The 26,878-nt window shown below is 45.3% G+C and overlaps 1 protein-coding gene across 1 annotated transcript; it reads right to left on the reverse strand.

Annotated features, from left to right (window-relative positions):
* BTNL9 (butyrophilin like 9) lies at positions 1,711-24,535 on the reverse strand. The gene is made up of 11 exons (XM_018050548.1): positions 24,344-24,535; positions 19,233-19,367; positions 16,842-17,189; positions 15,141-15,422; positions 9,598-9,726; positions 9,366-9,398; positions 9,067-9,087; positions 7,917-7,937; positions 7,666-7,692; positions 5,055-5,081; positions 1,711-3,951 (listed from the first exon to the last, which is right to left on the reverse strand). Exons 2-11 carry the CDS (start codon positions 19,339-19,341, stop codon positions 3,332-3,334), a joined length of 1,617 nt encoding a protein of 538 aa, XP_017906037.1. The 5' UTR covers positions 19,342-19,367; positions 24,344-24,535; the 3' UTR covers positions 1,711-3,331.

Raw genomic sequence — 26,878 nt, forward strand, 5'->3', positions numbered from 1 at the left:
AAAGACTCATCAACTTTTTTTTTAATTACAGAAGCAATATATGCTCCCTGTAAAGATATATGTGCACCATAAAATTTTATAGCACCGTGGTACCCCACAGTATGAATAAGCTATATTTATCTGTTCTAGTTACAAGTACATGGTTCCAAACCTCTGTTTTCACTGCCACAGTGAGCATCCTTTTGCATCATTAGGTGTAAATATTTCTGTAGAACAGATTCCTGGATGTGGAATTCCTTGTCAGAGGATGTTCATGTTTAGAAAAATTTTTTTATGTAATGACACCATGTTTAATGAATATGAAAGTTCAGGTGAGGCTAGCTCAAGGAAGGGGGCCCAGAGAGGGCTCAGTGTCTTGTGTGAGAGGTAAACTGTGACACAACCTCCCAGCACCCCTCTCCTCTACAGGGATTCACACTGGCCCCCTCAAAGCCTCTCAGCAGTCCTATGGGGACAGCAGAGCATGATGACTGGCCCCATTTTACAGTTGGGAAAACTGAATTCCAGGCAGATTCACTGCTTGCCCAAAGCCACACAGAGTTCCTGGTCCTGCCTCCTGCATCACTGTGGCCTGGCTCAGAGGAGATGTGAGTGGTGTGGGGGACAGAGGTGCGGTGTCCTCCACATGGGTTGATGTTAACAAAGTTGACCTCAAAGTAGCTGTACCAATATATAAGCCCACCAAAAATGTGCCCGATCCATGGGAATCTTTGTCTTTCCATGAAAGATTCCTGTGGAGACAAGGATGACTTGCGTGTTGCTGTCAAAGTCTAGGTGCTCTCAGCTCTGCTAGTCTCTGTGAGTTAATCACAAAGACCATCTCAGGTTAGGGTAAGCCTCACATCACAGGTGTGCTTTATACACTGGATTGGGACCCATACATAGGTGTTGTTTTCATCCTTTCCCAGGTTTGAGGAATAGCTGCATGGAAAATGTGAACAGTGGGGAGAATTGAATGTACCAGGTCCTACTTTTAGAAAACTTGACAGAGGGTCACTGGGCATAGACTGAAAGGAGGTGGGGGTGATTTGGTAAAACTTTTCTCTTCTCCCCCATTTATTTGTTCATTTATTTATGTATATCAGTAAAGATACACATATTCTTGGATTCCTTTTTTCTTGATCTATAACTCCCATTAATTACTTTGATGTTCAAATTTGGCTAATGGGAGTCCCTTCAAACTGGCTTTTCCGTCCAGTTGACATTTCCCCCTCTATTCTTTGAGGACTTCTTGCATTCTGGTAAAAGACAGACTCATTCTGCCACGTGTTTCTTTCAACACCCCCAATCTATTAACTCAGTTCTGGCACTATCTACCTAGTGTGTGCATGCTAAGTCGCTTCAGTCATGTCCAACCCTTTGTGACCCTATAGACTGTAGCCCACCAGGCTCCTCTGTCCAGGGGATTCTCCAGGCAAGAATACTGGAGTGGATTGCCATGCCCTCCTCCAGGGAATCTTCCCGACCCAGGGATTGAATCCGCATCGCTAGCATCTCCTGCATTGGCAGACTGGTTCTTTATCACTAGCACCACCTGGGAAGCCCGAGAGATAGGGTCAGATCCCACAGGTTCTCAGTCCTACAAGACTTCCCTTTCTCTTTCAATACCAATTACAAATCCAGGTTGCCTGTGCTTCTGACCCACTCACTATAAATTGGAGATTCCCAAGACCCCTACCTTGAGTTCCATTAATTTACCAGAGCAGCTCACAGAAGTCAGGAAGAGTTTACTAACTAGATTACAGATTTATTATAAAGTGATATAGTTCAGGAACCAGGTAGAATAGATGCATAGAAGAAGGTATGTGGGAGGGGTACAGAGCTTCTTCCTTTATCTCTCTAAGCACCTCTCTCCCTGCATCTCCAGCGTTCACCAGCCTGAAAGCTCTCTGAACCGAGTCCTTTTGGGGTTTTATGGAAAGTTTTCATCACATAGGCATTTCTGGTTAAATCATTGGCGCTTGGTGGTTGAACTCAATCTCCAGCCCCTTTTCCCTCTTTGAGGTAGGTGGGTAGGGTAGGGCTAAGTTACAACCCTCTGGTCACACAGTTGGTTCCCATGGCAACTAGCCTCATCCTTACTGGCTTTCTAAAAATTATCTCAGTAATATAAATTCAGGTGTGGTTAAAGGGCTTGTTATGAATATCCAAAGACATCCTTACGACTCTTATATTTTAGAAAATTTCAAGGGTTAAGAGCTCTGTTCTAAAATCTATGTCAAAAACCAAATAAATATTTCCTAGTATAGATCAGAATCTCACCATGTATTTTCCCTGCGCCAGCCCTGAAGTGCACCATTTCTCCAAGGAGCCTCGGTTCCTTTCGGTAGTAAATAGTAACTAAAAACTAAGATCTCGGTGCTAGACATGCTCATTGGTACAGGGGTATTGTTTCTAAGCCCTCAGTGTAGACAGAGCCAGGAATTATATCACATCTGTCTATTTAACAACAATATGCATCTATTTCATAGTAAAAACCTCGAGTCACAATTATTCTTTCATTCTCTCCTTTCCCTATGTCTTGCTTTATGTTTTTATATTTTGTTGTTTGTTTTGTGGGCTTTTTTTTCTTTTTGTATCTCTTGTCTCTGGCTAAAGAAACCTCTCAGCACACTTAGTGAATTGACCTCTTCTTGGGCAATTCTTGTCATTATTCATTTTAATGTTCAAATTGTCCTATAATTGGTCAATGGAGCGCCTTTCACCTAGTTCCAATGTCTTTTTGCTATGTTCCCATCCGTTTTTGAGCATTCTTGTACATAAAAGCAAAAGATGTTCTCTACTCTCACCACTTCTCCAAGTTCATTTTGGTGCTAATTGGCAGTGAAAACTAGCATCTGAGCCTTAGGTGAACTTGTTGCTTATGAACTGTCATTGTTTCCAGACCTTTGTAGAGCTAGAAAATACATACAAAAATATTACAATACAGAAATTAACTGATACCCCAGTCTTATCTGATGAATTTTCTCCTCTTTTTCCCCCATTCCAGTTTCTTTCATGTCTTCACAGTGAACACTGTGACTCCTAGCAACATGAATATATGTTTACTCACCTGCTCAATCCTACAACATACACAGATAAGCTTTGGAATTGTCTTTCTTTAAATAAAAAAGAAAGAAAAAATCATATTCATACATGTACACATTCACATCTACATAGGCAAAGGTCTCTCTTTGCCCCCTTTCTGCTGAGCCTTTTGGCCTTTGCCGACATTCTGGGGCAGACAGTGAGGTTAGTGTATCTGTTGGCTTTACAGGAAGCAGAAGAGCATAGCGCCAGCTGGGTATCCAGGAAGCCGCCCAGGACCCAGTCCAGTGGCCACGAAAGCACTTCACCACAGGCCCAGGGCAGGGTTCGAGGACTCATAGGGTTGTATCCAGGCGTCACTGTCCTCCTCTTCGAGGACGCGTTTCTCACCAACTGGTAATGGGCAGATGGTAAGCGGATCTGGGTGTTCGCTGCCATCGTGGGCTCTAGGCCTGAAATATGCGCAGAGCATCCCCGAGAAGGTGTCGGTGAAGGTGAAAATGTGGGAGCCGTCGGATACGTTGAAGAAGGACAGCTTTCCAGCCTCAACATCCAGAAAGATGCCCAGGCAGCGGGGCGGCACGCGCACGCTGAGCGGGACGCGGTGCTGGTCCAGGACGAAGTACTCACAGCTGTTCCACAGCCCCATCACCCAGTAGCCAGTCGCCGGGCTCATGCGAGCATGCCCTGCACGCGGCACCGCAGCCAGACGCACACCGAGAAACCAGCTGCTGCGGCGGCCCACGTGCACCTCCCAGTAGTGGCGGCCAGCGGAGAAGCGCTCCCGGCTCAGGACGCACGTCTGCTCAGAGAACCACTGAGGGTTCTCTGACCCCAGCGCAGTCCTGCGTGAGAACACGCTTTTGCCATCCTCGGAGACCTCCAGGCTGGGGTGGGCAGAGCCAGGATCCAGGGTCACATCCACTGTGCAAAGGCACAGGGTCAGTGCCCGCCGGGGACGGTTCTGCCCGCACCCACATCCCTGTCCCCTCCCCTGATAGGCAAACGTCTAGTTCTCCCGATGGAGCAATCGATGGAATAGTTACCCCTCTCCTGAAGCCCCTCCTCCCACCACCCTGGGACTGAAGAGGCATGGAAGTCACTCCCTAGCTTTTGAAAGTGATAAGAGCAATTCATTTCCTTCCTTAACCGGAAGGCTCTTGAATTCCATGGTGCCATACAGAGCACAGATAGCAAATGAGGGAGGTTTCTGGGAATGGAGGCGGGCTCACTTTTCCCAAGACCTGGGCCGCAAGAGGGCTCCCCAGGTAGTGATAGTGGTAAAGAACCCGTCTGCCAAAGCCCGACACATAAGCGAGAGGGGTTGATCCCTGGGTCAGGAAGAGCCCCTGGAGGGGGGCATGGCAACCCACTCCAGTATTCTTGCCTGGAGAATCCCATGGACAGAGGAGTCTGGCCGGCTACAGCCCATAGGGTGGCAGAGTCCTACACGACTGGAGTGACTTAGCACACATGCCCAGTCAATAGGAAGGAGCTCAGGACTGGTTCTTCCTGGCTGCTCTTATCACTCAGTGTGACCTTGAGATCACTAGTGAGCTCTGGGCCTCTGTTGTACAGCAATGTTAGGATTTTAAAACTGAAGGGGACCCCTGAGATCATCTAGTCCAGTACCCTGCACTCCAGCAACCCATTCCCCCTCCACCCCCAAATCACACTCATTTGATGGACAGGGACCCCAAGGATCCCTCTGTCAGATAATGTGGGAAGTTCTGCCAGATGGAAACAAATCTAGTAAAATCCAGAAAGTTATATGCATGTGGGAGCATCAGAGTGCACACAAATGTGTGCATGTGTGAGTGCAATCACATTTGTGCATATGAGCGTGTATGTGTGCAGGCATACATGTCATGCTGTGTGTGTGTGCAAGTGAGCTTGTGAGTTTGTATGCAGGCTCCATCCATGGCTCCTGGAAAGACCCTTCCTCTAATCTCAGTTCTGGAGACCTCCCTTCTGATTAAGATCCAGCCAACCTAATTCACAAGATATAGTTCCCTGGCTTCAGTTACCTGCATGTCGTTGAGCTGCTCTCCACTCTGAAACCAAACAGAGAAGAAAAAGAGACTCAGAGATCTGAGTCAGTAACTCTGGAACCTTGAGGGAGCCTTAAGATGCATGAAGGATGCCTGTAAACTGAGTAATCTCATCTCCATCATGATAACTTGTTTGGACCCAGACTAGCCTGGGTCCACCATGGCATCTTCCCAGGAATCTGGGATTGGGCAGGGAGGCTGGTGCTAGTGCTGGCTTATGCCAAAGCTGTGTACAGGCTGAGGTGGTGCTGGATAGTGGGATAACAGAGTATGTGAGCAAAGAGAACCAATATAGGCAGTTGGGATGCCTTGAAGGATGGAAACAAAGCCTCCATTTCTGACTGGCTTAGTCCCCAGGAGGCCCAGCTGAGCTTGGCTCCTGTTCTAAGACGTCCTTTGGACGCCCTGACTTGCTCTCTTTCTTACTGTGTGGATTTCTGTTTTGTTTTATCTCGTCCTATATTACAGCAGAGAGCACCAAAGTCACAAAATGCAGAAACAGTAGAAGATGTTATCAGAGCTCCATAAATTTATATGGAGCCTTTCAACCCTGATTTTGCATCAGAATAACCAGCAGAACTTCACAAATCTAGAGCTCTTGCATAGAATAACTCAAATCTATACAGTTGTCAATCCTCCCTAAATTTAGCTGTAAATTCAAACCAATCCCAGCTAAAACTACTTTTGGATGTTTTGGGGAACTTCATAAATTTATCCTAAAATTTATATTTTTAAAAGGTCCACGAACTTTAAAAAGGAAGGGGAAATGGAGGAGAACTTGTACTTTCAGGTACTTTAAAAACCAAGGTAATAGGTGACCAAGAGGCAGACCCATCAAGACATGGCAACTGAGTATGCACTAAAGGTGATGTCCACATTGATGGGTAAGTCACAGATAGTGTGTAGTAAGCGGCACTGGGAAAGCTAACTCTTTATATGAGAAAAATCACTGGACTCTTGTCTAACACCACATAAAAAGGTAAATTTCAGATGGATAAAAAAACTTACACATAACATATAAAGTGAATAGAAGAAAAGGTAGGAGACTAGATTTGTGACCTAAATGTGAAGAAGATCTCCAACAAAAGTTAAAAGTCACAAACCATAAAGTAAAAGTGTGATAAATTATATTTTATCAGAACTAATTATTTTCAATAAGGGGCACCATTGGACAGAGCTAATAGCAGATAACAGAAGAGAAGAAGGAATTCACAATGTGTGATAACAATGAGAGATTAATATCATATATATTATATAATAATAATAATATTGCATGAAGGATGCCTGCAAGCCCAAAGGCTCCATTCCCCAGCACTGACACCAGCCCTGTCCTGTGAATCAACAAGAAAAAGATAGCAACAACATATGGAAAATAGGCAAAGGACACGAACTGGCAATTTTTAGAAGAGGAAGCCCAAAAGCCAGCTAGCATGTAAAGAAATGCTCAGATTTCTTAGTGCTCAGTTGAGTGCAAACCCAAAGAATAATTACTTAGCTCCATTGACTGGCACGCTTAGAAAGCTGGCTCACACGAGATGTGGGCTCATGGAGCTTCCATGCACTGCTGGCATGGGACGATGGTGCTACTTTCAGGAATCCTTCTATCCCACTTAGTGAAACATCCCTAGTGGACCAGCACTTCTCCTCTTAGAGAAATCTCCACACAGGGCCAGAAAACAATTTATTCATCACTAGTGGTCTATAGTGATATGGAGTTAGAAGGCTGGATGTCTACTCCAGGAGGATGGCTGGCTCAAATGGAGTGCTCTGCAGCAAGGGGATACAGACTAGAGTTACATGTGGCAGCAGGGATAGATATTAAAGCACAGTGATGAGTGAGAAAAGCAAGTGAGATCAGCATGAGACCATAAATATCTTTACAGTAACTACAGTGTATGCGCACAAAACAGAAATTTCACCTCTTGCAAGAATACATTCAAAATAAAGATACACATTACTGGCTGTTTTACGGGGGAAATGGAAGAAGGTACAGGGACAAATATTTACATGTAAGGTAACATGCCCATTCCAGAACCACAGGTGAGAGTCTTTGAGGGCAGGCACCAGGAATCTAGGTGATTCTGATGTGCAACCAGGATTGGCACCAATGATTTACTGTATGCTTACACCTCTGCTGCTGCTGCTAAGTCACTTCAGTCGTGTCCCACTCTGTGTGACCCCATAGACGGCAGCCCACCAGGCTTCCCCGTCCCTGGGAATCTCCAGGCAAGAACACTGGAGTGGGTTGCCATTTCCTTCTCCAATGCATGACAGTGAAAAGTGAAAGTGAAGTCACTCAGTCGTATCCGACTCCTGGTGACCCCATGGACTGCAGCCCACCAGGCTCCTCCATCCAGGGGATTTTCCAGGCAAGAGTACTGGAGTGGGGTGCCATTGCCTTCTCCACCTCAGGGCAATGTAAACATAAATATAAAAGTCAAAGTCAAATATAGCCTATACCGAGTGACATAGATTAATACGTGTGTAGCAAATGGGATAAATCAGAATGAAGCATAGTTGGTTAGAGCAGTTGACTAGGATGCTGAGACATAAAGTGGACAGTGGGAGAAACATGGGCTTCACTCACCAGCCTGGCCTTCAGCCCTTCTCCAGTCTGAAGTAGCCAAGGAAAAGCAGAATTAGAACAAAGTCCCTTCAGCCTCCTTGTCCACACATCAAATTTGCACCCACCCCTGCTCCACTCCCCTTTCTCCTGCCACCCACCCAGCCAGCAGGGTTCCAATCTGGCCGTCATACCTGCTTGGGAGATCAGAAGCACATTTACAGATAACCAGATAGACAAGAAGAGATAGTTCTGGGCAGGAGAGACTCACTTACCCAGCTCTACTTGAAGCTTCCCTGTAAGCAGAACCCACAGAGAAAATATCAGCGTTTGGATGAGTGAAACCACCTTCACAAGGCAGTTAGGTCACTGAGACAAGGTTTCATAGTCTTAAACTATTACTCATTCCAATCCTGTTTTAGGTGCTGCATCACCCATCTGCAAGCTTTTTACTCCTCACCCTATTCTTTGCTCTACGGCAGAAATCTGCACAGGGCTGGGAAGGGAAAACATTTGCCCTGAAACTGCAAGCTTTTCCTAGGGAGGAAGTCCCTGTGTAAATCCAGGCACAGGGCACATCCTGCATGAACCTCAAGGTCACTTACCAGTTATTATTTAAAAAACTGGGTGGATATCACACTCAATTATTTCCCCTGGCAAGATACCAAGACTCTGATATTTTGCCACCAGAAATGCATTCCTCTGAGTTCCCTACTCTATGCCATCTTTTAAAAGTTAATACTAGGAAAGGCAATGATATACACTAATTCAGACTATAGGGTTAATGACTTATCATGCTGTTTTGTTGTTGTTTGGTCAATTGCCTTTTGTTTGTTTTCCCCTGCATGACTAGGTAGACTGCAAAACAAGCTTCTACTTCACTATTTTGTCTGGTGTTTTTCTGGGGCAGACAAAGTGGTTCTCAAGGTCTTCCCCTACCCATTGTGGCCTTCTCCTCCATCCCCTCATCCTTTGAATTCACTCTTTCCTCCTCCCCCAACATGGTTTCAAGGTGCTGAATCCCCCTGGGGAGAAAAGTGGATTTGATAAGTTACTTTCACTTTGGTGCAAATTACAGACACCTTCTTTCTCAGTGACATTTGCTTTAAAAAGAGAAGGCTATCCTAGGAAGATAAACCAGAAGGAGGAGACCTTTAACCGTGGAACTGTAACGGAATCATATAATTTGCAGGAGAGGGCCTGGCAAAATCTATCCAGAAATTCTTAAGTCATAATTCCTTGGCAGGTGTGCACACATCCATTTGGGAGGAGAAAGGCAGGATACGCAGAGGGCTGGATATAGAATTAGATCACTGTGATTCAGTGCTCTCCAAAGGGGGCCTAAAATCACTGAACCCCTGTTTCTGCCATGGGTTACCCCCCTAGCCCACCACCAGCACAATGGACATGGCACCCAGAACTTACCCAGCTCCGCTGTGAGTTTCCCTGGAGAAAGAAACAAAGAATAGAGAAAAATTTCCATCCATCACTGAGGGCTTGCTTCTCCAAAGTGCACAGACTTGGAACCCACATGCTCTGGAGAGCCAGTTTGAGCTGGACATGGGAGAGGAACAGGCTCCAAGGCAAGAGAAGTGAAAGTAAACCTCTGCCTCAATCCTTCTCTGCCCCCTCCCCAACTCCCCTAACCCTATGTGCCCTACTTGTCTTCTTGACCCAGTGCCCTCAGAGATGTGGGTAAAAAGCCCGTCTTTCTTCCCGCTTACCTTTGTCTTTCTCTGCCTGCTTCTTCAGCTTTTCTGAAAGGAAGGAAAAAGGGGAGCAGAGATCAGCGCGTGTGCTACTCTACCTGTTTCCCATGTCCCGTTCCCACCCTGCCGCCAAGCAAGATGGCCCCTCAGCAGTGGCCTTCCCCGCCCCACCACATGGCCGCCTCTACCACTTTTCTCCTGGGCAAAGCCAGTTCCAGGAGGGCAGCCCCCTGACTCTGCCTGGTACCTTGGGACTTCCGTTGCTTCCGAAAGAAGTACAGCACCAGCATCATGAGGAGAGCCAGAAGGAGCGGCAGGCCCACCAGAGTCCCAAGGAAAGCTCTCTTCCAGGGAGAGGTTCCGGGTAAAAACACATCTGGAAAACACCCCACTCATCACTAAATACTAAGTGAGAAGACTGGTCCAGACACTGTATGTCAGAAAATCTTTCTAGCAACTGGTTGGCCCTTTCTGGGCCCTACCATGTGTATATGCATGCTTAGCCGCTTCAATTATGTGTTCAACTCTTTGCAACCCCATCAGCTGTAGCCCACCAGGCTCCTTTGTCCATGAGATTCTCCAGGCAAGAATATGGGAGTGGGTTGCCATGCCCTCCTCCAGTGGATCTTCGTACCCAGTGATTGAACCCACATTTCATATGTCTCCTACATTGCAGGCAGATTCTTTTCCCACTGAACCACCTGGGAAGCCCAAGCCCCACCACAGCCATCTGCAAAATGGACATGAAAGCTATTGCATGGTGCTCAGGAGAGGTAGCATCTGAGGAAGAGTGGAAACTTGAACTTGCTCAGCACAGAGGGGAAAATAGCACAAACTGAGGGATGTAAAAGCAAGGAGCTGATGGGCTCTGCCCAGTCCTTCATCTTAGAGCTTATGTGACCACAGCCCTGACCTCCCGCTACTTCTCACTCTTGCTTTACATCTAAGAAAATTAGAAATCAAAGTGTTGATATCTGAAACTCAGTGAATAATTGCTACCTATTGCTCTGACAAACTATGGGAAATTCTGAAAGAGATGGGAATACCAGACCACCTGACCTGCCTCTTGAGAAATCTGTATGCAGGTCAAGAAGCAACAGTTAGAACTGGACATGGAACAACAGACTGGTTCCAAATTGGGAAAGGAGTATGTCAAGGCTGTATATTGTCACTCTGCTATTTAACATATATGCAGAATACATCATGAGAAACGCCGGGCTGGAAGAAGTACAGGCTGGAATCTAGATTGCTGGGAGAAATATCAATAACCTCAGATATGCAGATGACACCACCCTTATATGGCAGAAAGTGAAGAGGAACTGAAGAGCCTCTTGATGAAAGTGGAAGAGGAGAATGAAACAGGTAGCTTAAAACTCAACATTCAGAAAACTAAGATCATGGCATCCAGTGCCATCATTTCATGGCAAATGGATGGGGAAACAATGGAAACAGTGAGAGACTTTATCATTTTGGACTCCAAAGTCACTGCAGATGGTGACTGCAGCCATGAAATTAAAAGACGTTTGCTCCTTGGAAGAAAAGTTATGACCAACCTAGACAGCATATTAAAAAGCAGAGACATTACTTTGCTAACAAAGGTCCATCTAGTCGAAGCTATGGTTTTTCCAGTAGTCATTATGAATATGAGAGTTGGACTATAAAGAAAGCTGAGCGCAGAAGAATTGATGCTTTTCAACTGTTGTGTTGGAGAAGACTCTTGAGAGTCCCTTGGACTGCAAGGAGATCCAACCAGTCCATCCCAAAGGAAATCAGTCCTGAATATTCATTGGAAGGACTGATGCTAAAGTTGAAACTACAATACTTTGGCCATCTGATGCCAAAGAACTGACTCATTGGAAAAGACCCTGATGCTGGGAAAGATTGAAGGGAGCAGAAGGGGACAACAGAGGATGATATGGTTGGAAGGCATCACTGACTTGGTGGACATGAGTCTGAGTAAGCTCTGGGAGTTGGTGATGGACAGGGAAGCCTGGCGTCCTGCAGTCCATGGGGTCACAAAGAGTCAGACAAAACTGAGCGACTAAACTGAACTGAACTGATTGCTCTAACGAATCCATGTGTCATATTGCCCTTCATGCAAACACCTGGCTTCTACTTCTCATCACATCTTTGCAAGAATTGTTAGCAAAGCCATGTAGGGCTGACTGACAGTTCCCCTCTTCCCACTCCAGGCATCCTAAGGAGGATCTTCCCAGAAGCAGAGTGTGGTGCAGAGCCTACAGAGACAGTGGCCAGACAGTAAAGAAATACAGCAATCCTCTAGAAACTCTTGTGGAAATTCGATAGAATAATTTTATGTCTGTTGAAGACAATGAAATTGGTGTTTTGATCTCAATGGTCTTTAATTTTTTCGGTTTATTGTAGTAAAATAAACATAACACAAAATTTACTATCTTAACCATTTTAAGTTTATAGTTCAGTGGCATAAGTACATTCACACTGGAAATTCCCTGGCAGTCCACTGAGTTCAATCCCTGGTTGAGGAATTAAGATCCTGCAAGCCATTGTATGCATGGCCAAAAAAAAAAAAGTACACCAACATGGTTGTGCAGCCAACACCAGCAGTACTTTTTTTAATTGTCCCAAACTGAGAGTCTGTACCCATTAAACACTAACTCCCCAGTCTTCCCACCCAGCCTCTGGTAACTTCTATTCTGCTTTTCATCTCTATGAATTGATGATGCTGGGTACCTCATATAAGTAGAATCATACAATATTTGTCCTTTTGTGTTTGTCTTTGTTTCACTTAACATAATGTGTTGTTTGGGTTGGTTTTTAATTTTCTTTTTTTAGCAGTGTGTTTTTATTATTTGGTAAAAGCATTGAGCCACAAAGGACTGGTCCTTCACCACAGATGGTTTTTGAAGCACTGACCTAGGAGGTAAAGAGCTCAGAGTCCTAAGCCTTGATGACCTGTGATCTCCATCTTGCTCTCTGTTCCAGCCTTTCCTGCATCTTTCCAGCTCTTCCAGTAGCTATGCACATTTCCACCTCAGGACCTTTGCACTTGCTATTCCCTCTACCTGAATAGTCTCCTTACAGAAATCCACATGAGCAACACACTTTGTCAAGGTTAAACACAAATTTAAAAATTTGTGCAAAAAAGCAAGCGAGATTCCCCTTCCCCTTCTCTTAGACTGTTTCCTTTAGAAAATTTATAAATTCTTTCTCTATCCCTTCAAGTGCTTCCCAGGTGGCATTACTGGCAAAGAACTCAACTGCTAACACTCTCTGACATAAATCACAGCAAGATCCTCTATGACCCATCTCCCAGAGTAATGGAAATAAAAACAAAAATAAACAAATGGGACCTAATTAAACCTAAAAGCTTTTGCACAAAGAAGGAAAGTATAAGCAAGGTGAAAAGATAGCCCTCAGAATGGGAGAAAATAATAGCAAATGAAATAACTGACAAAGAATTAATCTCCAAACTATACAAGCGGCTCATGCATCTCAATACCAGAAAAACAAATAACCCAATCAAAAAGTGGGTAGAAGACCTAAACAGACATTTCTCCAAAGACATACCAATAGCTAATAAACACATGAAAAGATGCTCAACATCACTCATTGTTAGAGAAATCCAAATCAAAACCACAATGAGGTATCATCTCACACCAGTCTGAATGGCCATCAGCAAAAAGTCTGCAAACAATATATGCTGGAGAGGGTGTAGAGAAAAGCGAACCCTCTTGCTCTGTTGGTAGGAATGCAAACTGGTACCGTCACTATGGAGAACAGTGTGAAGATTCCTTAAAAAAAATGGGAATAGAACTGCCATATGACCCAGGAATCCCATTACTGGGCATACACCCTGAGGAAACCAGAATTGAAAGAGACACACATACCCTGCACACGTTCACTGTAGCACTGTTTACAATAGCTAGGACATGGAAGCAACCTAGATGTCCATCAGTAGATGAATGCATAAAGAAGTGTGGTACATATACACAATGGAATATTCAGTTCAATTCAGTTCAGTTGCTCAGTCATGTCTGACTCTTTGTGACCCCATGAATTGCAGCACACCAGGCCTCCCTATCCATCACCAACTCCCAGAGTTCACTCAAACTCACATTACTCAGCTATAAAAAGGAATGCATTTGAGTCGGTTCTAATGAAGTGGATGAACCTGGAGCCTATTATACAGAGTGAAGTTAAGTCAAAAAACAAATACTGTATATTAATGCGTGCATATAGAATTTACAAAGATGGTACTGGTGATCCTACATGAGGATGTAAAGAACAAACTTTCGGACTCAGTGGGAGAAGGTGAGGGTGGGATGATTTGAGAGAATAGCACTGAAACATGTTCATTACCATATGTAAAATAGATGACCAGTACAAGTTCAATGCACGAAGCAGGGCACCCAAAGCTGGTGCTCTGGGACAACCAGAGGGATAGGGTGGGAGGGAGGTGGGAGGGGGGTTCAGGATGGGGCGGACACGTATACCTGTGGCTGATTCATGTTGATGTGTGGCAAAAGCATCACAATATTGTAAAGTGATTATCCTCCAATTAAAATAAACTAATTAATTTTAAAAAAGAAAAAAAAAACTGGTTAAAAAAAAGAGAAGAAGCTGACTGCCAGTGCAGGAGATGCAAGAGATGGCTTCAGTCCCTGAGTCAGGAAGATCTCCTGGAGGAGGAAATGGCAAGTCACTTCAGTATTCTTGCTTGGAAAATCCATGGACAGAGGAGCCCAGCAGACCACAGTTCATGGGGTCAAAAGGAATCGGACATGACTGTAGTGACTTAGCACGCACATTCCTTTAAGATGTATATAAATCTCTCTGAAAGTTATATAAGGATCTTCCAGCTTTACAATCCAGGAATGATTTTCTTAAGGAGCTCAGAGCCATCTCTTTGAAATGGAAACATCAAGAAGAAAGCACTCCTATCGCCAGGCCTCCTGGGAGGTTCACTTAGGCACCTGGCTCCAAGCTGTAGCTACATGCTTGTCACTGAGATAAGAGCTATATTTCTCCTTTGCATAAAAGCAATTAGCTAACACAGATGTTACCAGTTACCCAATTACTGGGTGAATTTTGGGTGAACTATGTATCACACACATATATATCCCTATGAACATTAAATCCATCAGTGGGGGCCTCATAACAAAACTTTGATGCTAGATAATGGCCTCACTTTCAACTCATTCCCAACGGTCTTCTTTCCTGATTCACCACTTTTAAATCCATGTATATATATTCAACCCACCATACTTAGCACTCTTCCCTGCTTCATGTTTCTCTGTATCACTAATACCTTCGAACATGTGCTATAATTTACTCTTTTGTGCATCTGTTTCCCCCGTGGAATGTGCATCTGAGGGCAGGGGTTTGGGGAACATTGTGAGTGCTCAATAAATATTGTTTGAGAGATAAAATTAGGAACACATGGGTTCTTATGATGCTGTCTAATAATATTGGCTTTCTGGAACCTCCCCCCAATAACTGTACTCTTAGTAGGTTTTAAATATTACGGCTTCAGGTATCAAGTTCAGCCTGCCCTGTACACAACCAAGCTCCAGAGCCCTTGTGTCCTAATAGATGGTTTTGGGGATAATGGCCTGGAGGAGGACATGGCAACCCACTCCAGTATTCTTGCCTGGAGAATCCCAGGGACAGAAGAGCCTGGCAGGCTACAGTCCACGGGTTGTAAAGAGTCAAACGCGATTGAAGTGACTGAGCACTCAGACACATAGGGATAATGGACACGGAGAACTTAAAGGCTAAGAAGATGAGGGTGAGCTGGTACCCACTGACCTGCTATGTGGATCACAAACTCTTTCTTTTGGCCTAGGAGGTGGTTCTGAATGGAGCAGGACACGTTGCTGTGGGCCCCCTCTTGGACAACCACAGATGTTTCCAGACTGAACAGGCCTCGGACATCCTCAGTGATGTTTTCAGTCTCCGGGGGCAGGCATCGTCCGTGATGGTCTCTCCACTGAGCCTGCGGTTTGGGGTACCAACCACTGGAGTGGCACCTTAGCTGAATGCCTCCCTCCTTGAAGCCCTCAATGAAGATATGAGGGTCTGAGCCCAGTCCTGGGAGAGGCAGGGAAGAGTAGGAAAGATCAGGCTCCTTCCCAGATGTACATGAAATTCATGTCACCAGTCACCATTTGCAGTCACCATAAGGCATGGTGACTGTGACCACTCAACACATGTGGGCTTGCAGCCCACCATGGACCATAAATGACAGGCTAAACTGTAGATGGCATGTGGGGACAGCACTACCTCTGAAGGGCATTTTTTTTAAATAGGGAAAGGCTGCTGGTATTCAGCCATATAATGCAAGGGACGGTCCCCCTAGGTTGAAGAGTAACCCCATCCCAAATTTCAATAGATTGCCTTCTCTATTTCTTGAATCCCACCAGAATTAAAGTATCTTTGTTATGCATACTTTTAAAAATCTCTTTACCCAAGTAAACTAGCTTTATATTTTGAATATGCAAAACATTAATATGGTTTAAACATCAATACTATAAAAAAACAAGTAGATCAAAAAAGCCCCAGGCTTTTCTCCATCCTTTGCATGTCATTGCTCCCTCTCCTTTAAGTAACCAATTTCATTAGCTTCCTGTGTTTCTTTTGTGCCATGTTTCTTCTCCTTTCTTACACAAAAATTAATATGCTATAGAGCTTCTTTTCCATCTTGCTTTTTCTATGCTTGGACATTTAGGGAGTTTCCATCAACCCTAAGTACTCATTGGAAGGACTGAAGCTGAAGCTAAAGCTCCAATACTTTGGCAACCTGATGCAAGGAGCTGACTCATTGGAAAAGACCCTGATGCTGGGAAAGATTGAAGGCAGGAGGAGAAGAGGGTGGTACAGGATGAGATGGTTAGATGGCATCAGTGAACCAGTGGACATGAATTTGAGGAGGACTGAGGAGCTCGATGTGCTGTAGGCCATGTGGTCACAAAGAGTTAGACATGACCTTAGGGACTGAACAGCAGCGACACTGCTGTACAATGTATATTTATACAAATGCCTTTCTTTCATATTGGAGTTGTGGGAGGTATATCTCCAGGATCAACTCCCAGAGGTGGAATTGCTGTTCAGAGGCAGACACAAAGGAAGTCCTGTTAGCTATTGCCAAATCCCCCTATGCTGGAGTTCAGGACTTTGAATTCCATCAGCACAGGAAGAAGGGGCCTGCTTCCTCCATCAAGAGTGTGTAGTCCAGCTATTGAATGTTTGTCAGTCTGATAGGGAAAAATTACCTCTCTGTAGTTTTAATTTGCCTTTTTCTCACTGTGAGTAGAATAATTGTCTTTTCCTTTGTTTAAGGGCCATTTTGTGTGCATTTTGGGGGTTCATTTCCTAACGAATATTTTTTAATATTCTTTTTTTTTTTTAATTAGAGAAATTTTCCCTTTCTCTGTGCTTTTCAATCTATCTTCTCTTGAGCTCTTCCCAAATGGATCCTTCTCCCCTCCGTGTTGGGGACTGACCACGCACCTGCTACCTCCAGGTCCCAGGTCGCTTCCCCAGTGAAGTCGCTGGAGAGGAAGCGGCACCCATACAGACCCTGGTCGGCGGGGACTACGCGGTGGAGACGCAGAGTCACGCTGCCGTCTGCGATATCGTCCGTGATGAGTTGGGTCCTGTTCTGGAACTGCTTCATCTGCCTGCCGTGGAACTCTTGCTGCTCCCGGTACAGGTGCACCACGTTCGAGGCCTGGCTCCAGAACCAGAGGATCTCCATGTGCTCGGCGTCCCGGTATGGCGACAGGTGGCAGGAGAATTCCACTTCATCGCCGACGTGTGCCAGAACGGGTTCCTCATGGCCTACCACCCTGATCTCCTCTAGGACAAGATCCCAGACAATAGCCCAGATTAACTTTCCTCAAATAAGATAATGTACATATTTTGTGGGTTGTTTTTTTTTTTTTTTTGGCCAAAGATTCCATGTAATTTAGTGCCTCAAAAATATGTTTATTTGCTTGTTTGTTTTTTGCAGCTCAGGAATCCACAGTGAACTATTCAAATGACAAAGTGAAACACTCTACAGGACAACCGATCCTGTTTCTTCAGCAAGTAATTGTCATGAAATAGTTGGATGAGCCATGTTAAAAACTACACAAGACACATTACAACCAGATACAAATGTGTGGTGGGGTACTGGTAGCTGGTTTGAACCAACCAGCTGCCAATATTATTCAGGGGACGGTTGTGTCAATATGGCCAGGGCATTAAATTAAATGGAATCTTTGGCAAAAAAAAAAAAGTACACTATCCTCTTATGTGAATAAAAATTGACATATTTGCATAAATGTGCAGAATAAAAGATCTGAAAGAAGAAAGACCAAATTATTGATGGTGATCATTTCTGCATGGTGCGAATAGATGTTTTCTTATTTTTGCTTTTGTTTTCTTATTTTACTTTTTTGATTTTCTAATATTTTATAATGTACACGCACAGCTTCTGTAATAACAAAGAATATTAAAATAATCTCAGGGGGTGCTTCTTGCCTCATGGATTTTCCTATCTAAGATCAAATCCTGCTGTCGAGATTTTTATTCATCTGGATCTTTCATTTGATTGTCCTCTGCAGTGATGTCTCCACGTGGCTGCTTTACTCCCTGTTTTCTGCAATTTCCATGAGAGTTGCTGTTCCTGCTGCAGTGCCTTTCCACCCAGCATGCCTTCATTCATTTTTTTCTAGCTTCTGCCCTCCTCCTTTCCTTCTTTCAAAGCTCAGCTTAATCCCACCCCAATTCTTCCTTTATGAATTCCTCCCATCCTTCACTTTGCCCATAGAGCATGGGAGCACCTTTCTTCTCTCCATATGAGACCCCTTGTTGCCTACTGGGTATAGCCTTGACACTGCTCCTACCAGCTTCCCTCTTCAGGTTCTCTCCAGCTGTCGCTACTCCCATGCCTGATGCCTGGCCCTTTTCCTGGGCATACCCTGCCTCAGTTTACTCTCCATCTGTCGTCTTCCTACAGACTGTCTCTTGCAAGGTTCTACTCATACAGTACCTCCTGTCTATGGCCCTTCTTGGCTTTCTGGAAAAAACAAATTGGTCTCTTAGCTGTGACCCCAGATCTCTGGGTACCTTTCTCTTGCAGCTCTGGTCACACAGCTGGACAGTCATGTATATCATGTCTGTCACCTTGCTTCAACTGACTGCTTTGTCAATCACTTCAGCATCCCTGGTTTCCAGCTCAGGGAGTTGGGGAATTCTATTTGCATAATTAGTTTACATTCTCTGCTAGTTGCTTCTTTCATGAGAGATGGTATGACCAGGATCCTTTCTGTTCTTCAAAAGCTATGGCTTATATCGCAGGAGAGGAGTTAAAAATATTTTCCAACTGGTTCAGCCTAGTGGACTTCCCTGGTGGCTCAGATAGTAAAGTGTCTGTCTGCAATGCGGGAGACCTGGGTTCAATCCCTGGGTTGGGAAGATCCCCTGGAGAAGGAAATGGCAATCCACTCCAGTACTATTGCCTGGAAAATCCCATGGACAGAGGAGCTTGGTAGGCTACAGTCCATGGGGTCGCAAACAGTCGAATACAACTGAGCGACTTCACTCACTCAGCCTAAGTACAGACCACTAAGACTTTCCTGGCACCCTCCCACTCTGCTTTCTGCCATGGTTGTGAGCTGTGGAGGTGTTGGGGATGGGGGCCCTGAAGGGATGGTGGAGGAGCACTGTGGGGCTGGACGGTGCTCAGGGTCAGTGACTCTTTAACAACTGGGATAGAGGGCTTATTTTTTAGCCCCTGAGACAGCCTAGTAAAAGGCTGCAAGATCTCAGGCCTGGAATAACCTGCAGAAAGGGTGGGCAGAAGCTGATGTGCTCGCTGAGGTCCTGGCTGTCTGGGATGCAGATTAGACACATTACCTGAGCACAGCACCCTGGGCTGGAGGAGGAGGAGCAGGTGAGTGAGGAAGAAGAGACTGCTGGGCAGACGTCCTTGCTGGTAGGAGTTCAGGAAGACTGAGAAATCCATCACTTTTCCACAGAAGTGGGGGCCACCTGCAGAGGGATAAGGACATACTGGAGTGGTGCAGTAGAGTTAGAACGCCGCGTATCAGGCCTGACATCTGTTATTGCCTCAAGTCTATTTTTTTCGGGGACTTGCAAGCTCCAGTGCCTGGCTTCTTCCAATCATAGCCAGATGTGAGAGTTGCTTCTAATTTTAACAGGCAGCATTGCTTGTGGTGGGGTTGACCCTTGCTTGGACTCACAGTCCTCCAACAGGACAGGGCCAAAGGGTCCCAGAGGAAGCAGCTTCTGAGCTTCTCATTGTTTAGAGCCAGGAACAGAGCCATGCATTGTGTGGGAGCTGAGTTAGGTTTCAGTGACTTGGCCCAAACAAAGGGAAATCTATAAGAACTTGCAGATGCGTTTTCCTTTTCTCTGCCCAAACCTGTTCCCAATTCCCTTTGACCTGGAACATCAGATCCACAAAATAGAGGAACAAACACAGTGCACTTTCTTTTTTTTTTTAATATAAATTTATTTATTTTAATTGGAGGTTAATTACTTTACAATATTGTATTGGTTTTGCCATCCATCAACATGAGGCATGCACGCCTGGCTGCCTTTTAACTCCAGCCATACCTAGGACACCTTTTTCCAGCCCTGAGACCTCAGGTGGAGTTCCTAGGAGGTCAGCTGATGACTGTCATTGAGTCAATAGCATCTTTAAGACCACAGTGATGGGGCTGTCTCATTGATTCCTCCCCATACCCATCCGTGGCCCCAGAGACCCAGCCCCAGTGCTGATGCCCTTTGGGGAGCTGTGGTAATGTAATATGAGAATCAGTGAGCCTGAGTAGCCAACTCATCTTGGGAAATACGCAAGCCTCCCCACATTTCTCCTCTATTTAGTTGCGGGACTTTATGCAGATTATGTAACTTGCTGAATCTTAATTTTTTCACTTGAACAATGGAAAAAACCAATCCAACTCAGAGGGTTGTTAAGCCTCCAAGGTGAGATGGATGCTCTTTAAAGAAAAATCAGCTCCTCCCTCTGCCCTCAACTTCCAAACATCTGCTTTCTGCTCCCCATCTTCTTCTAGAGGCTACATCCCTCTCCTTTCACTCCACCATAGCATCCCAGAGTAGAAAGGCCCACGGCAGTTCCTACTCTCCTGCTTCCCCAGTCTCCCCTCTCCCTCTGTCTGCCACCCCACTCTGCTGTTTGGTTTGCCTTTAACCACAGACCTGCGAGGTGGCGCCCATTCCTGGGGTCCTGTGGCTACAGAGCTCCAGCCACACCATCAGTAATATCATCAGCAGGGTTTACACCGAAGACTTTAGTTCTTTTTTTATCGTGTAGTTGATTTACAATGTCTTAATTACTGCTGTACAGTAAAGTGATTCATTCTTTTTTTTAAATATTTATTTCCATTATGGTTTGTGTTGGGCTTCCTTGGTGGTTCAGATGGTAAAGAATCTGCCTGCAATGTGGGAGACCTGGGCTTGATCCCTGGGTTGGGAAGATTCCTTGGAGAAAGGAATGGCTATCCACACCAGTATTCTTGCCTGGAGAATTCCAGGAACAGAGAAACCAGGTGGGCTACAGTCCATGAGATCACAGAGTCGGACACGACTGACTAACACACACACGGTGGCTGAGACAGTAAGGAATCTGCCTGCAATGCAGGAGACCCAAGTTCAATCCACTTTCTTTTAAAAATATATTTTCATTATGGTTTATCATAGGATATGGAATATAGTTCTCTATGCTATACAGTAAGACTTTGTTTATCCATCCTACATATGAAAGCTTACAGTAAAAAAAAGAAGCCGAATTCCAAGGGTTGAATGATGGTTAGCAGAGGAAGAGGATGGGGGAATGTGGTACATGTTGGTCAAATGGTACAAGCTTTCAGATATAAGATGAATAAGTTCTGAAGATCTAATGTATAGCACGGTGATCATAATTAATAATACTGCATTGTATACTTAACTTTTGCTAAGATTAAAGTTTTAGTGTTCTCACAACAAACAAAAAAGATAACTATGTGAGATGGTAGATATGTTAATTAGTTTGGTTGGGATTATTATTTCACAATGAATGCATTTATCAAGATTTCATATGGTACAAATATATACAATTTGGGGGGCTTCCCTGGTGATCCTGTATATAGGATTTTCCACTGCCAATGCAGGGGGCCCAGGTTCAATCCCTGGTCAGGGAACTAGATCCCACACGCCGTGACTAAGAGTTCATGTGCCACAACTAAAGATCCTGTATGCCACAACTAAGACCCAACACAGCCAAGTAAATAAATATGTTTAAAAAAATAAATAATATATACCATTTTTATTTGTCAATCATGCTTCATTAAGTTGAGAGAAAAACGTATTAGGTTTTAGTAAATTATTTTTCTGCAACTATTCAGGTAGGCATATTTTTTTTCCTTCTTTTTCAATTGATTAATTTACCTAAACTGTCAAAATCCTTAGAATAAAATAGTTGACAATGAAAAGAAAGCTAACAGTATGTGAAAGACTTTAAAACTGTTGGTCATGTAGCAGAAGATGGTCTGAGGAAGTGTGTAGGTAAGTTGATGGAAGGCAGGCAACGTGAATGACCTCTGCGCTGGAAGGACCTGGGCTGACAGGACCACTGCCAGAGGGAGAGGCAGGGGCCTGTGAGTCAGTTGGCCAGGGGCCTTGCCTCATGGAAAGCAGAGGCTAAGTTGGGGAGGTCCATTCATGCATCAGAAGGGGCCCCTAAGGAAGGAGATTGGAGTCCCCTTTCAAGGGGGCCTGGCTATTTTGATAGCCAGCAGCTATTGGAATACTGTCACACAATAACCAGCAGAACAGAGGCCCTGGGCCAGAGCCCAGGCTCAGGCTGGGCAGTCTAGCCCTTCACCATTTAGGCTGACGGCAGAAATGTGTCTGCGACAGGCCCACCAACTAGGAACGAAGGACACAGAGCCTTATGAGTGTGAAGCTCTAAGGATACATCAGCACCAGCTAATGCCTTCCAAAACAAGGGGAGCTCAGAGGGTGTTTATGGATCCATACGGATTGGCCAGACTGTGAGGAATTAGTCGAGACTTGTGCTAGAAACAACTTGAGTGTTCCCAAGGCAGCAACAGGGCATTAGATAGGCCTGCAGCTGGGGGAAGGGGCACCTCACAGCAGGGTCAGTATTCAAGGTCCCATATTCCTGGGGAAGGAGGAAGCTGCCATCTATCAGTCAGTCTGTGTGTTCCAGACCCTGGACTTACTATCAGGACTGCAGTTCTCTGTTGTGATACACTCTTGTGATTTCAGTCACTGAGGCTGCAGGTGGAAGAGGTCATAAACACACATACATACATGCATGTGTCCACAATAATAAAAATTAACATGAATTGAGTGCTTACTATCTACCCAGAACTTTCCTATGTCAGAAGTATTATTACTATTATTATAGGACCAAGGTACAGACAAGAAAACTGAAGCGGAGTGAGGCTAAGTGACTTGCCCTGCACACATGGCTGGAAGGTGGTGGAGCTGGGGGAGTTCCTCCCAAGCTCTGCACTTCTGTGGATGCAGCTTCCTCACTAGCAGTGTTGTGTCAAGGCTGGGTGCACCTCAGTTCTCCTGTCCCCCGATTCACAACCCCTGTTAGGGACCATCTGGTCACAGACTGCAGCACTCACTCTGACAGCATCTCACGGCAATTGAAGAAGTGGCTTGAGTCCCCAGATGTCAGCCGCAAGACTAACCAACCAATAAATGAATACAAACAACTCCACTTCTAATAAAACAGCTTAAAACGAGGGTTTCCCTCAGACCTTGTCAACAGCATCTTCTCCAGCAGGAGGTCATGCCCCATAGTACTTTTGCTTCCAACACTCAAGGAGCTGATTTTAAAGCCTTTAATTGGAGGGAAGCCGTCTGGTGAATTCTTGAAGGGAAATTAGAAGAGCTGAATGCTCCCTTCCCGTTCTAAAGAGCATGCTCCTCCCTGTTTGCTGCCAGAAGTTTGCCTTTTCCAACCTCCCTTAGCAGTTGAAACACTCTGATCCTTACCCCTCTGAGAGGAAACCCCTCCTGATCTCAGCTATTCACATCACAGTGGAAATGGATTTTAGCTTCGTTTTCTGATGGGGAGGTTTTGCTGGGGAAAGGTGAGAGACTGGACACATTGCAGATTTGAGGAAGATGGAAGACCCAGGGAGGGGAAGGATGGCCAAAAAGGGGGTCCCAGGTTAGAGTTAAGCTCTGCTGGTGGGGAACATGCTCCCTGCTCTCCAGGGAGCCTCTGAAGACACAGGGAGATATAAGGGTCGTGCACACCAATGCCAAAGAAATGCTGCTGAAATGCTGCTACCGTCCACCCAAGTTTATCTTTCCTCGTCTTTCTTTGTTCCTTCTCATTTCTTCCCTGGCCACACTCCAACTTCATTCCAGTTTTCTCCTCCTGCATCTCCACCTCCTGAGCAACATTTATGTTTTCTTGATTTCCAGTCCTTCAGCTCTTGAGTTTCTCTTTAAATATTATTTTATTTTGTTTTTGCTGTTTTTGTAGGCTTGGGCTGTGTGTGCTTTGCCCTTCTATCATTCTCTGTGTCCTAAGCTTTAAGCCCCCAGGGGTAAGACTTTTGCACTCTTGCACCCTCTCCTTTTCCAGCACCCACAGCAATGCTTTGCCCTCTGCAAGCTGTTAATTAATGCTCCCCAGCTTGCTTTGGTTTTATTTCAATAGGTCCACAAGAGTATTTATACCCCTGGTGTCTAAGGGAGATGAATTATCCCAAGGAGAGATCTTCAGTGAGGTTTCATATGGCTTGAGGGGGAAATGGGATGTGTCTGAATCCTTCCTCTTCAGGTGGAACTGCCAGAATGGGCATCTCCCCTCGGTCACACTGACATCCTTATCCTGAAGCCAGGTTCAGCTGATAAGATGGTACCAACCCATGCTGTGCTATCTCCTCAGCCCTCATTTTCTGTGTCCCATTTCTGAAAGGTGGAGGTTTAGACAGGATTGAGTCACGTACCTGGCAGGTAGCAGCAAAGGTTCCAAAATGACAGGTGATCTCAAGTTCCCTGCAAGGGAGACAATTGCGAAGTATCCTGGCTCCAGATGCTAAGGTCCCGCAGACACGAACTGGCAGCACAGTAGAAGGGGACCAGCTCCTCTGTGACAGAATTACTCACCCACCTTCCACATTGAGATACATGCTGCCTGCTCAGCCCTTTGTTATAAAAACCAAGATAGATAGAACAAAACGAGGAAGTCTCTGTCACATCCTGCCTGAATTGAATTTCCATGGAAAGTGGCCCACTAAGGTCTTAGAAGTAGGGTAAAGGTATCTGGGAGTTTTGTAGGGACTGCAAACTATAGAAGCTCAGAGCAGGGAGAAGACGCTCCAGCTGGCTGCCCAGGATCTCTGGGGCTCCAGGGAGGCAGGATGGCCATGCCTGCCCCTTTCTCTTTACCATCATAGCAAAACATACAGAGACTGGACAGGAATATCCGCTAAGGATTAGGAAAGGTCTGGTGTGCAACTCTTAACTCTGGTGCTCAACTCTTACCTCCATAGGGTTAAGGACAGTAAGAAAAATAATCTCAGAACTTGGCCATGAGTAAAACCTGCAAGAGCTGTTCACATACAACTTGGAAATGCAGCAGGGTATTGTGCTGGGACTCCTGTAACGGAGCAAAGCTCAAAAAGAGAAGAAACAATGACTATCCCACCCTACCCCGTTTTGCCATATGCCACTGTGCCATGTTGGTGTTAGTGGGAATGAAGCACAATGGACCAAGGTGCCAGCCTAACCAGCTATTACCCCAACACTGACATCGTTCCTAGGGGACAAGTCAGAGCTGTGGTACAGGGGAATTCAAGCACATGGAGGACTCCCAGAAAGAAATGCCTGATGTTTAGGGAGGGGCCTGTGCAGGTGCTGGGGTTCTGGGTTAGTGGATGGAGGTGAAAACAGTGAACTTCAGGGCCCCAACGTGATGGTGACACTCCATATTGAGTCAGGCTGGTGCAAGCCCCCTGTAGAGACATCCCAGGACAGCAAAGGAAGCTGAGTAGTGAGCTTAAATGGTGGGTCCCAGTCCTGGGGGGTTGGGGAGACAGAGGAGGGCCCAGGAACAGATTTAACATAAAATTGACACCGAATAAAGAACAGGATCAGGGAAATTATAGAGACAAAGGGAAGGATAAAGACACTGAGTGGAGGGAGGCTGTTAGCACGTACGGGGCAGGCATAGGTCATGGGCTTGCCATGAGAGTTTACAAAAATCACCAGTGGAAGGCAGTCCTGGAAACAAAAATAGATGGGACCAAATTGCAAAGGACCTTTTATTCCACAGAAGGAAGTGGAACATTGTCCTAGTTGGCAGCCAAGGGTCAATTGGACATTCAAAGAACCTGAAGTGATTCAGGATGGGAAGAAAAATGGCCGTTGTTTGAGGGACTATTTGGAAAGGTTAATCCTGAGTTTTCTATTGGTCTTTCCCTGAGGTCCTGCACACCACTCGGGGAGAGGTGAGAATGTCAACCCAAAGGCAGCAGACAGAGTTCACTTCTGTGACTTCTGGACACAGCACAGCTGGGATGTGGGAGGGAGACCCCCACCTGCCACTTCCGCACTTCCTGGTGCATCCTCCAGCAGGGACAGGACCCTGTGCCCTGCCTGTCCTACCAGCTGCACGTGGGCACCTCATTCCAAAGCCTCAAGAAGTGCATACAGGCCTGTGTTCAAAAAGATGAGCTCTGGACTCCTGGGGAGCTGCAAGTGAAAAGGGAAGGACCCTCAGCTGCATTTGTTTGAGCAAGCTCCAGGAGTTGGTGATGGACAGAGAAGCCTGGAGTGCTGCAGTCCATGGGGTTGCAAAGAGTCAGACACGACTGAGCAACTGAACTGAACTCAGCTGCCTTTGGTCAGTGAGGAACTCATCTTTACAGCTATTCCATCGGGTCACTTTGGCCAATTCTCCTTGGTGTATACCAACCTCACCATGAGGTTGTCTGAGAGGATTCATGGGTGGGGAGCCAGAGAACACCCCCAGCATTAAGGCCATTCTCACATACGACATGGGAAGATGGAACAAAAGGTCATGCCAAATTCACAAGTAGATTGGTTAATTCTTCTGCAAAGAAAAAAAAAAAAAAGGAAAGACATCAGAAGAAATGGCAATAAGAACAGCTTAAGATAAACTTGTGAGAACAGATGTAAATGTAGGGGAGAAGGGAAGTCCCTTTCTATACTGAGTTTGAAAATATATAAAGCTTTCCTTCATCTTCAGAGTCCATGGAGGAACTTGTATCCTCTTTCTCACTGCCTCTCACTGCTCATTCTAGCTTTTCCAGTCTTCTTTCTGTTTATTCTTGGCCCCTAATCTCTACCAGCTAAGCACCCATGGTAGTTACCTCCACCCCCATGCATTTTCTCCCAGCATCCCACCCACCTCTTCTCTCTGCTAATCTCTTTCCCCAAGTTCCTGCTCAAAATTTCTTCTTCCAATGCCTTCACGAATGAATTTCCTCTTACCTCTGTATACATAATTTCTTCTCATT

This window comes from Capra hircus, chromosome 7 (genome assembly GCF_001704415.2).
Source record: "Capra hircus breed San Clemente chromosome 7, ASM170441v1, whole genome shotgun sequence".
Classification (NCBI taxonomy): domain Eukaryota; kingdom Metazoa; phylum Chordata; class Mammalia; order Artiodactyla; family Bovidae; genus Capra; species Capra hircus.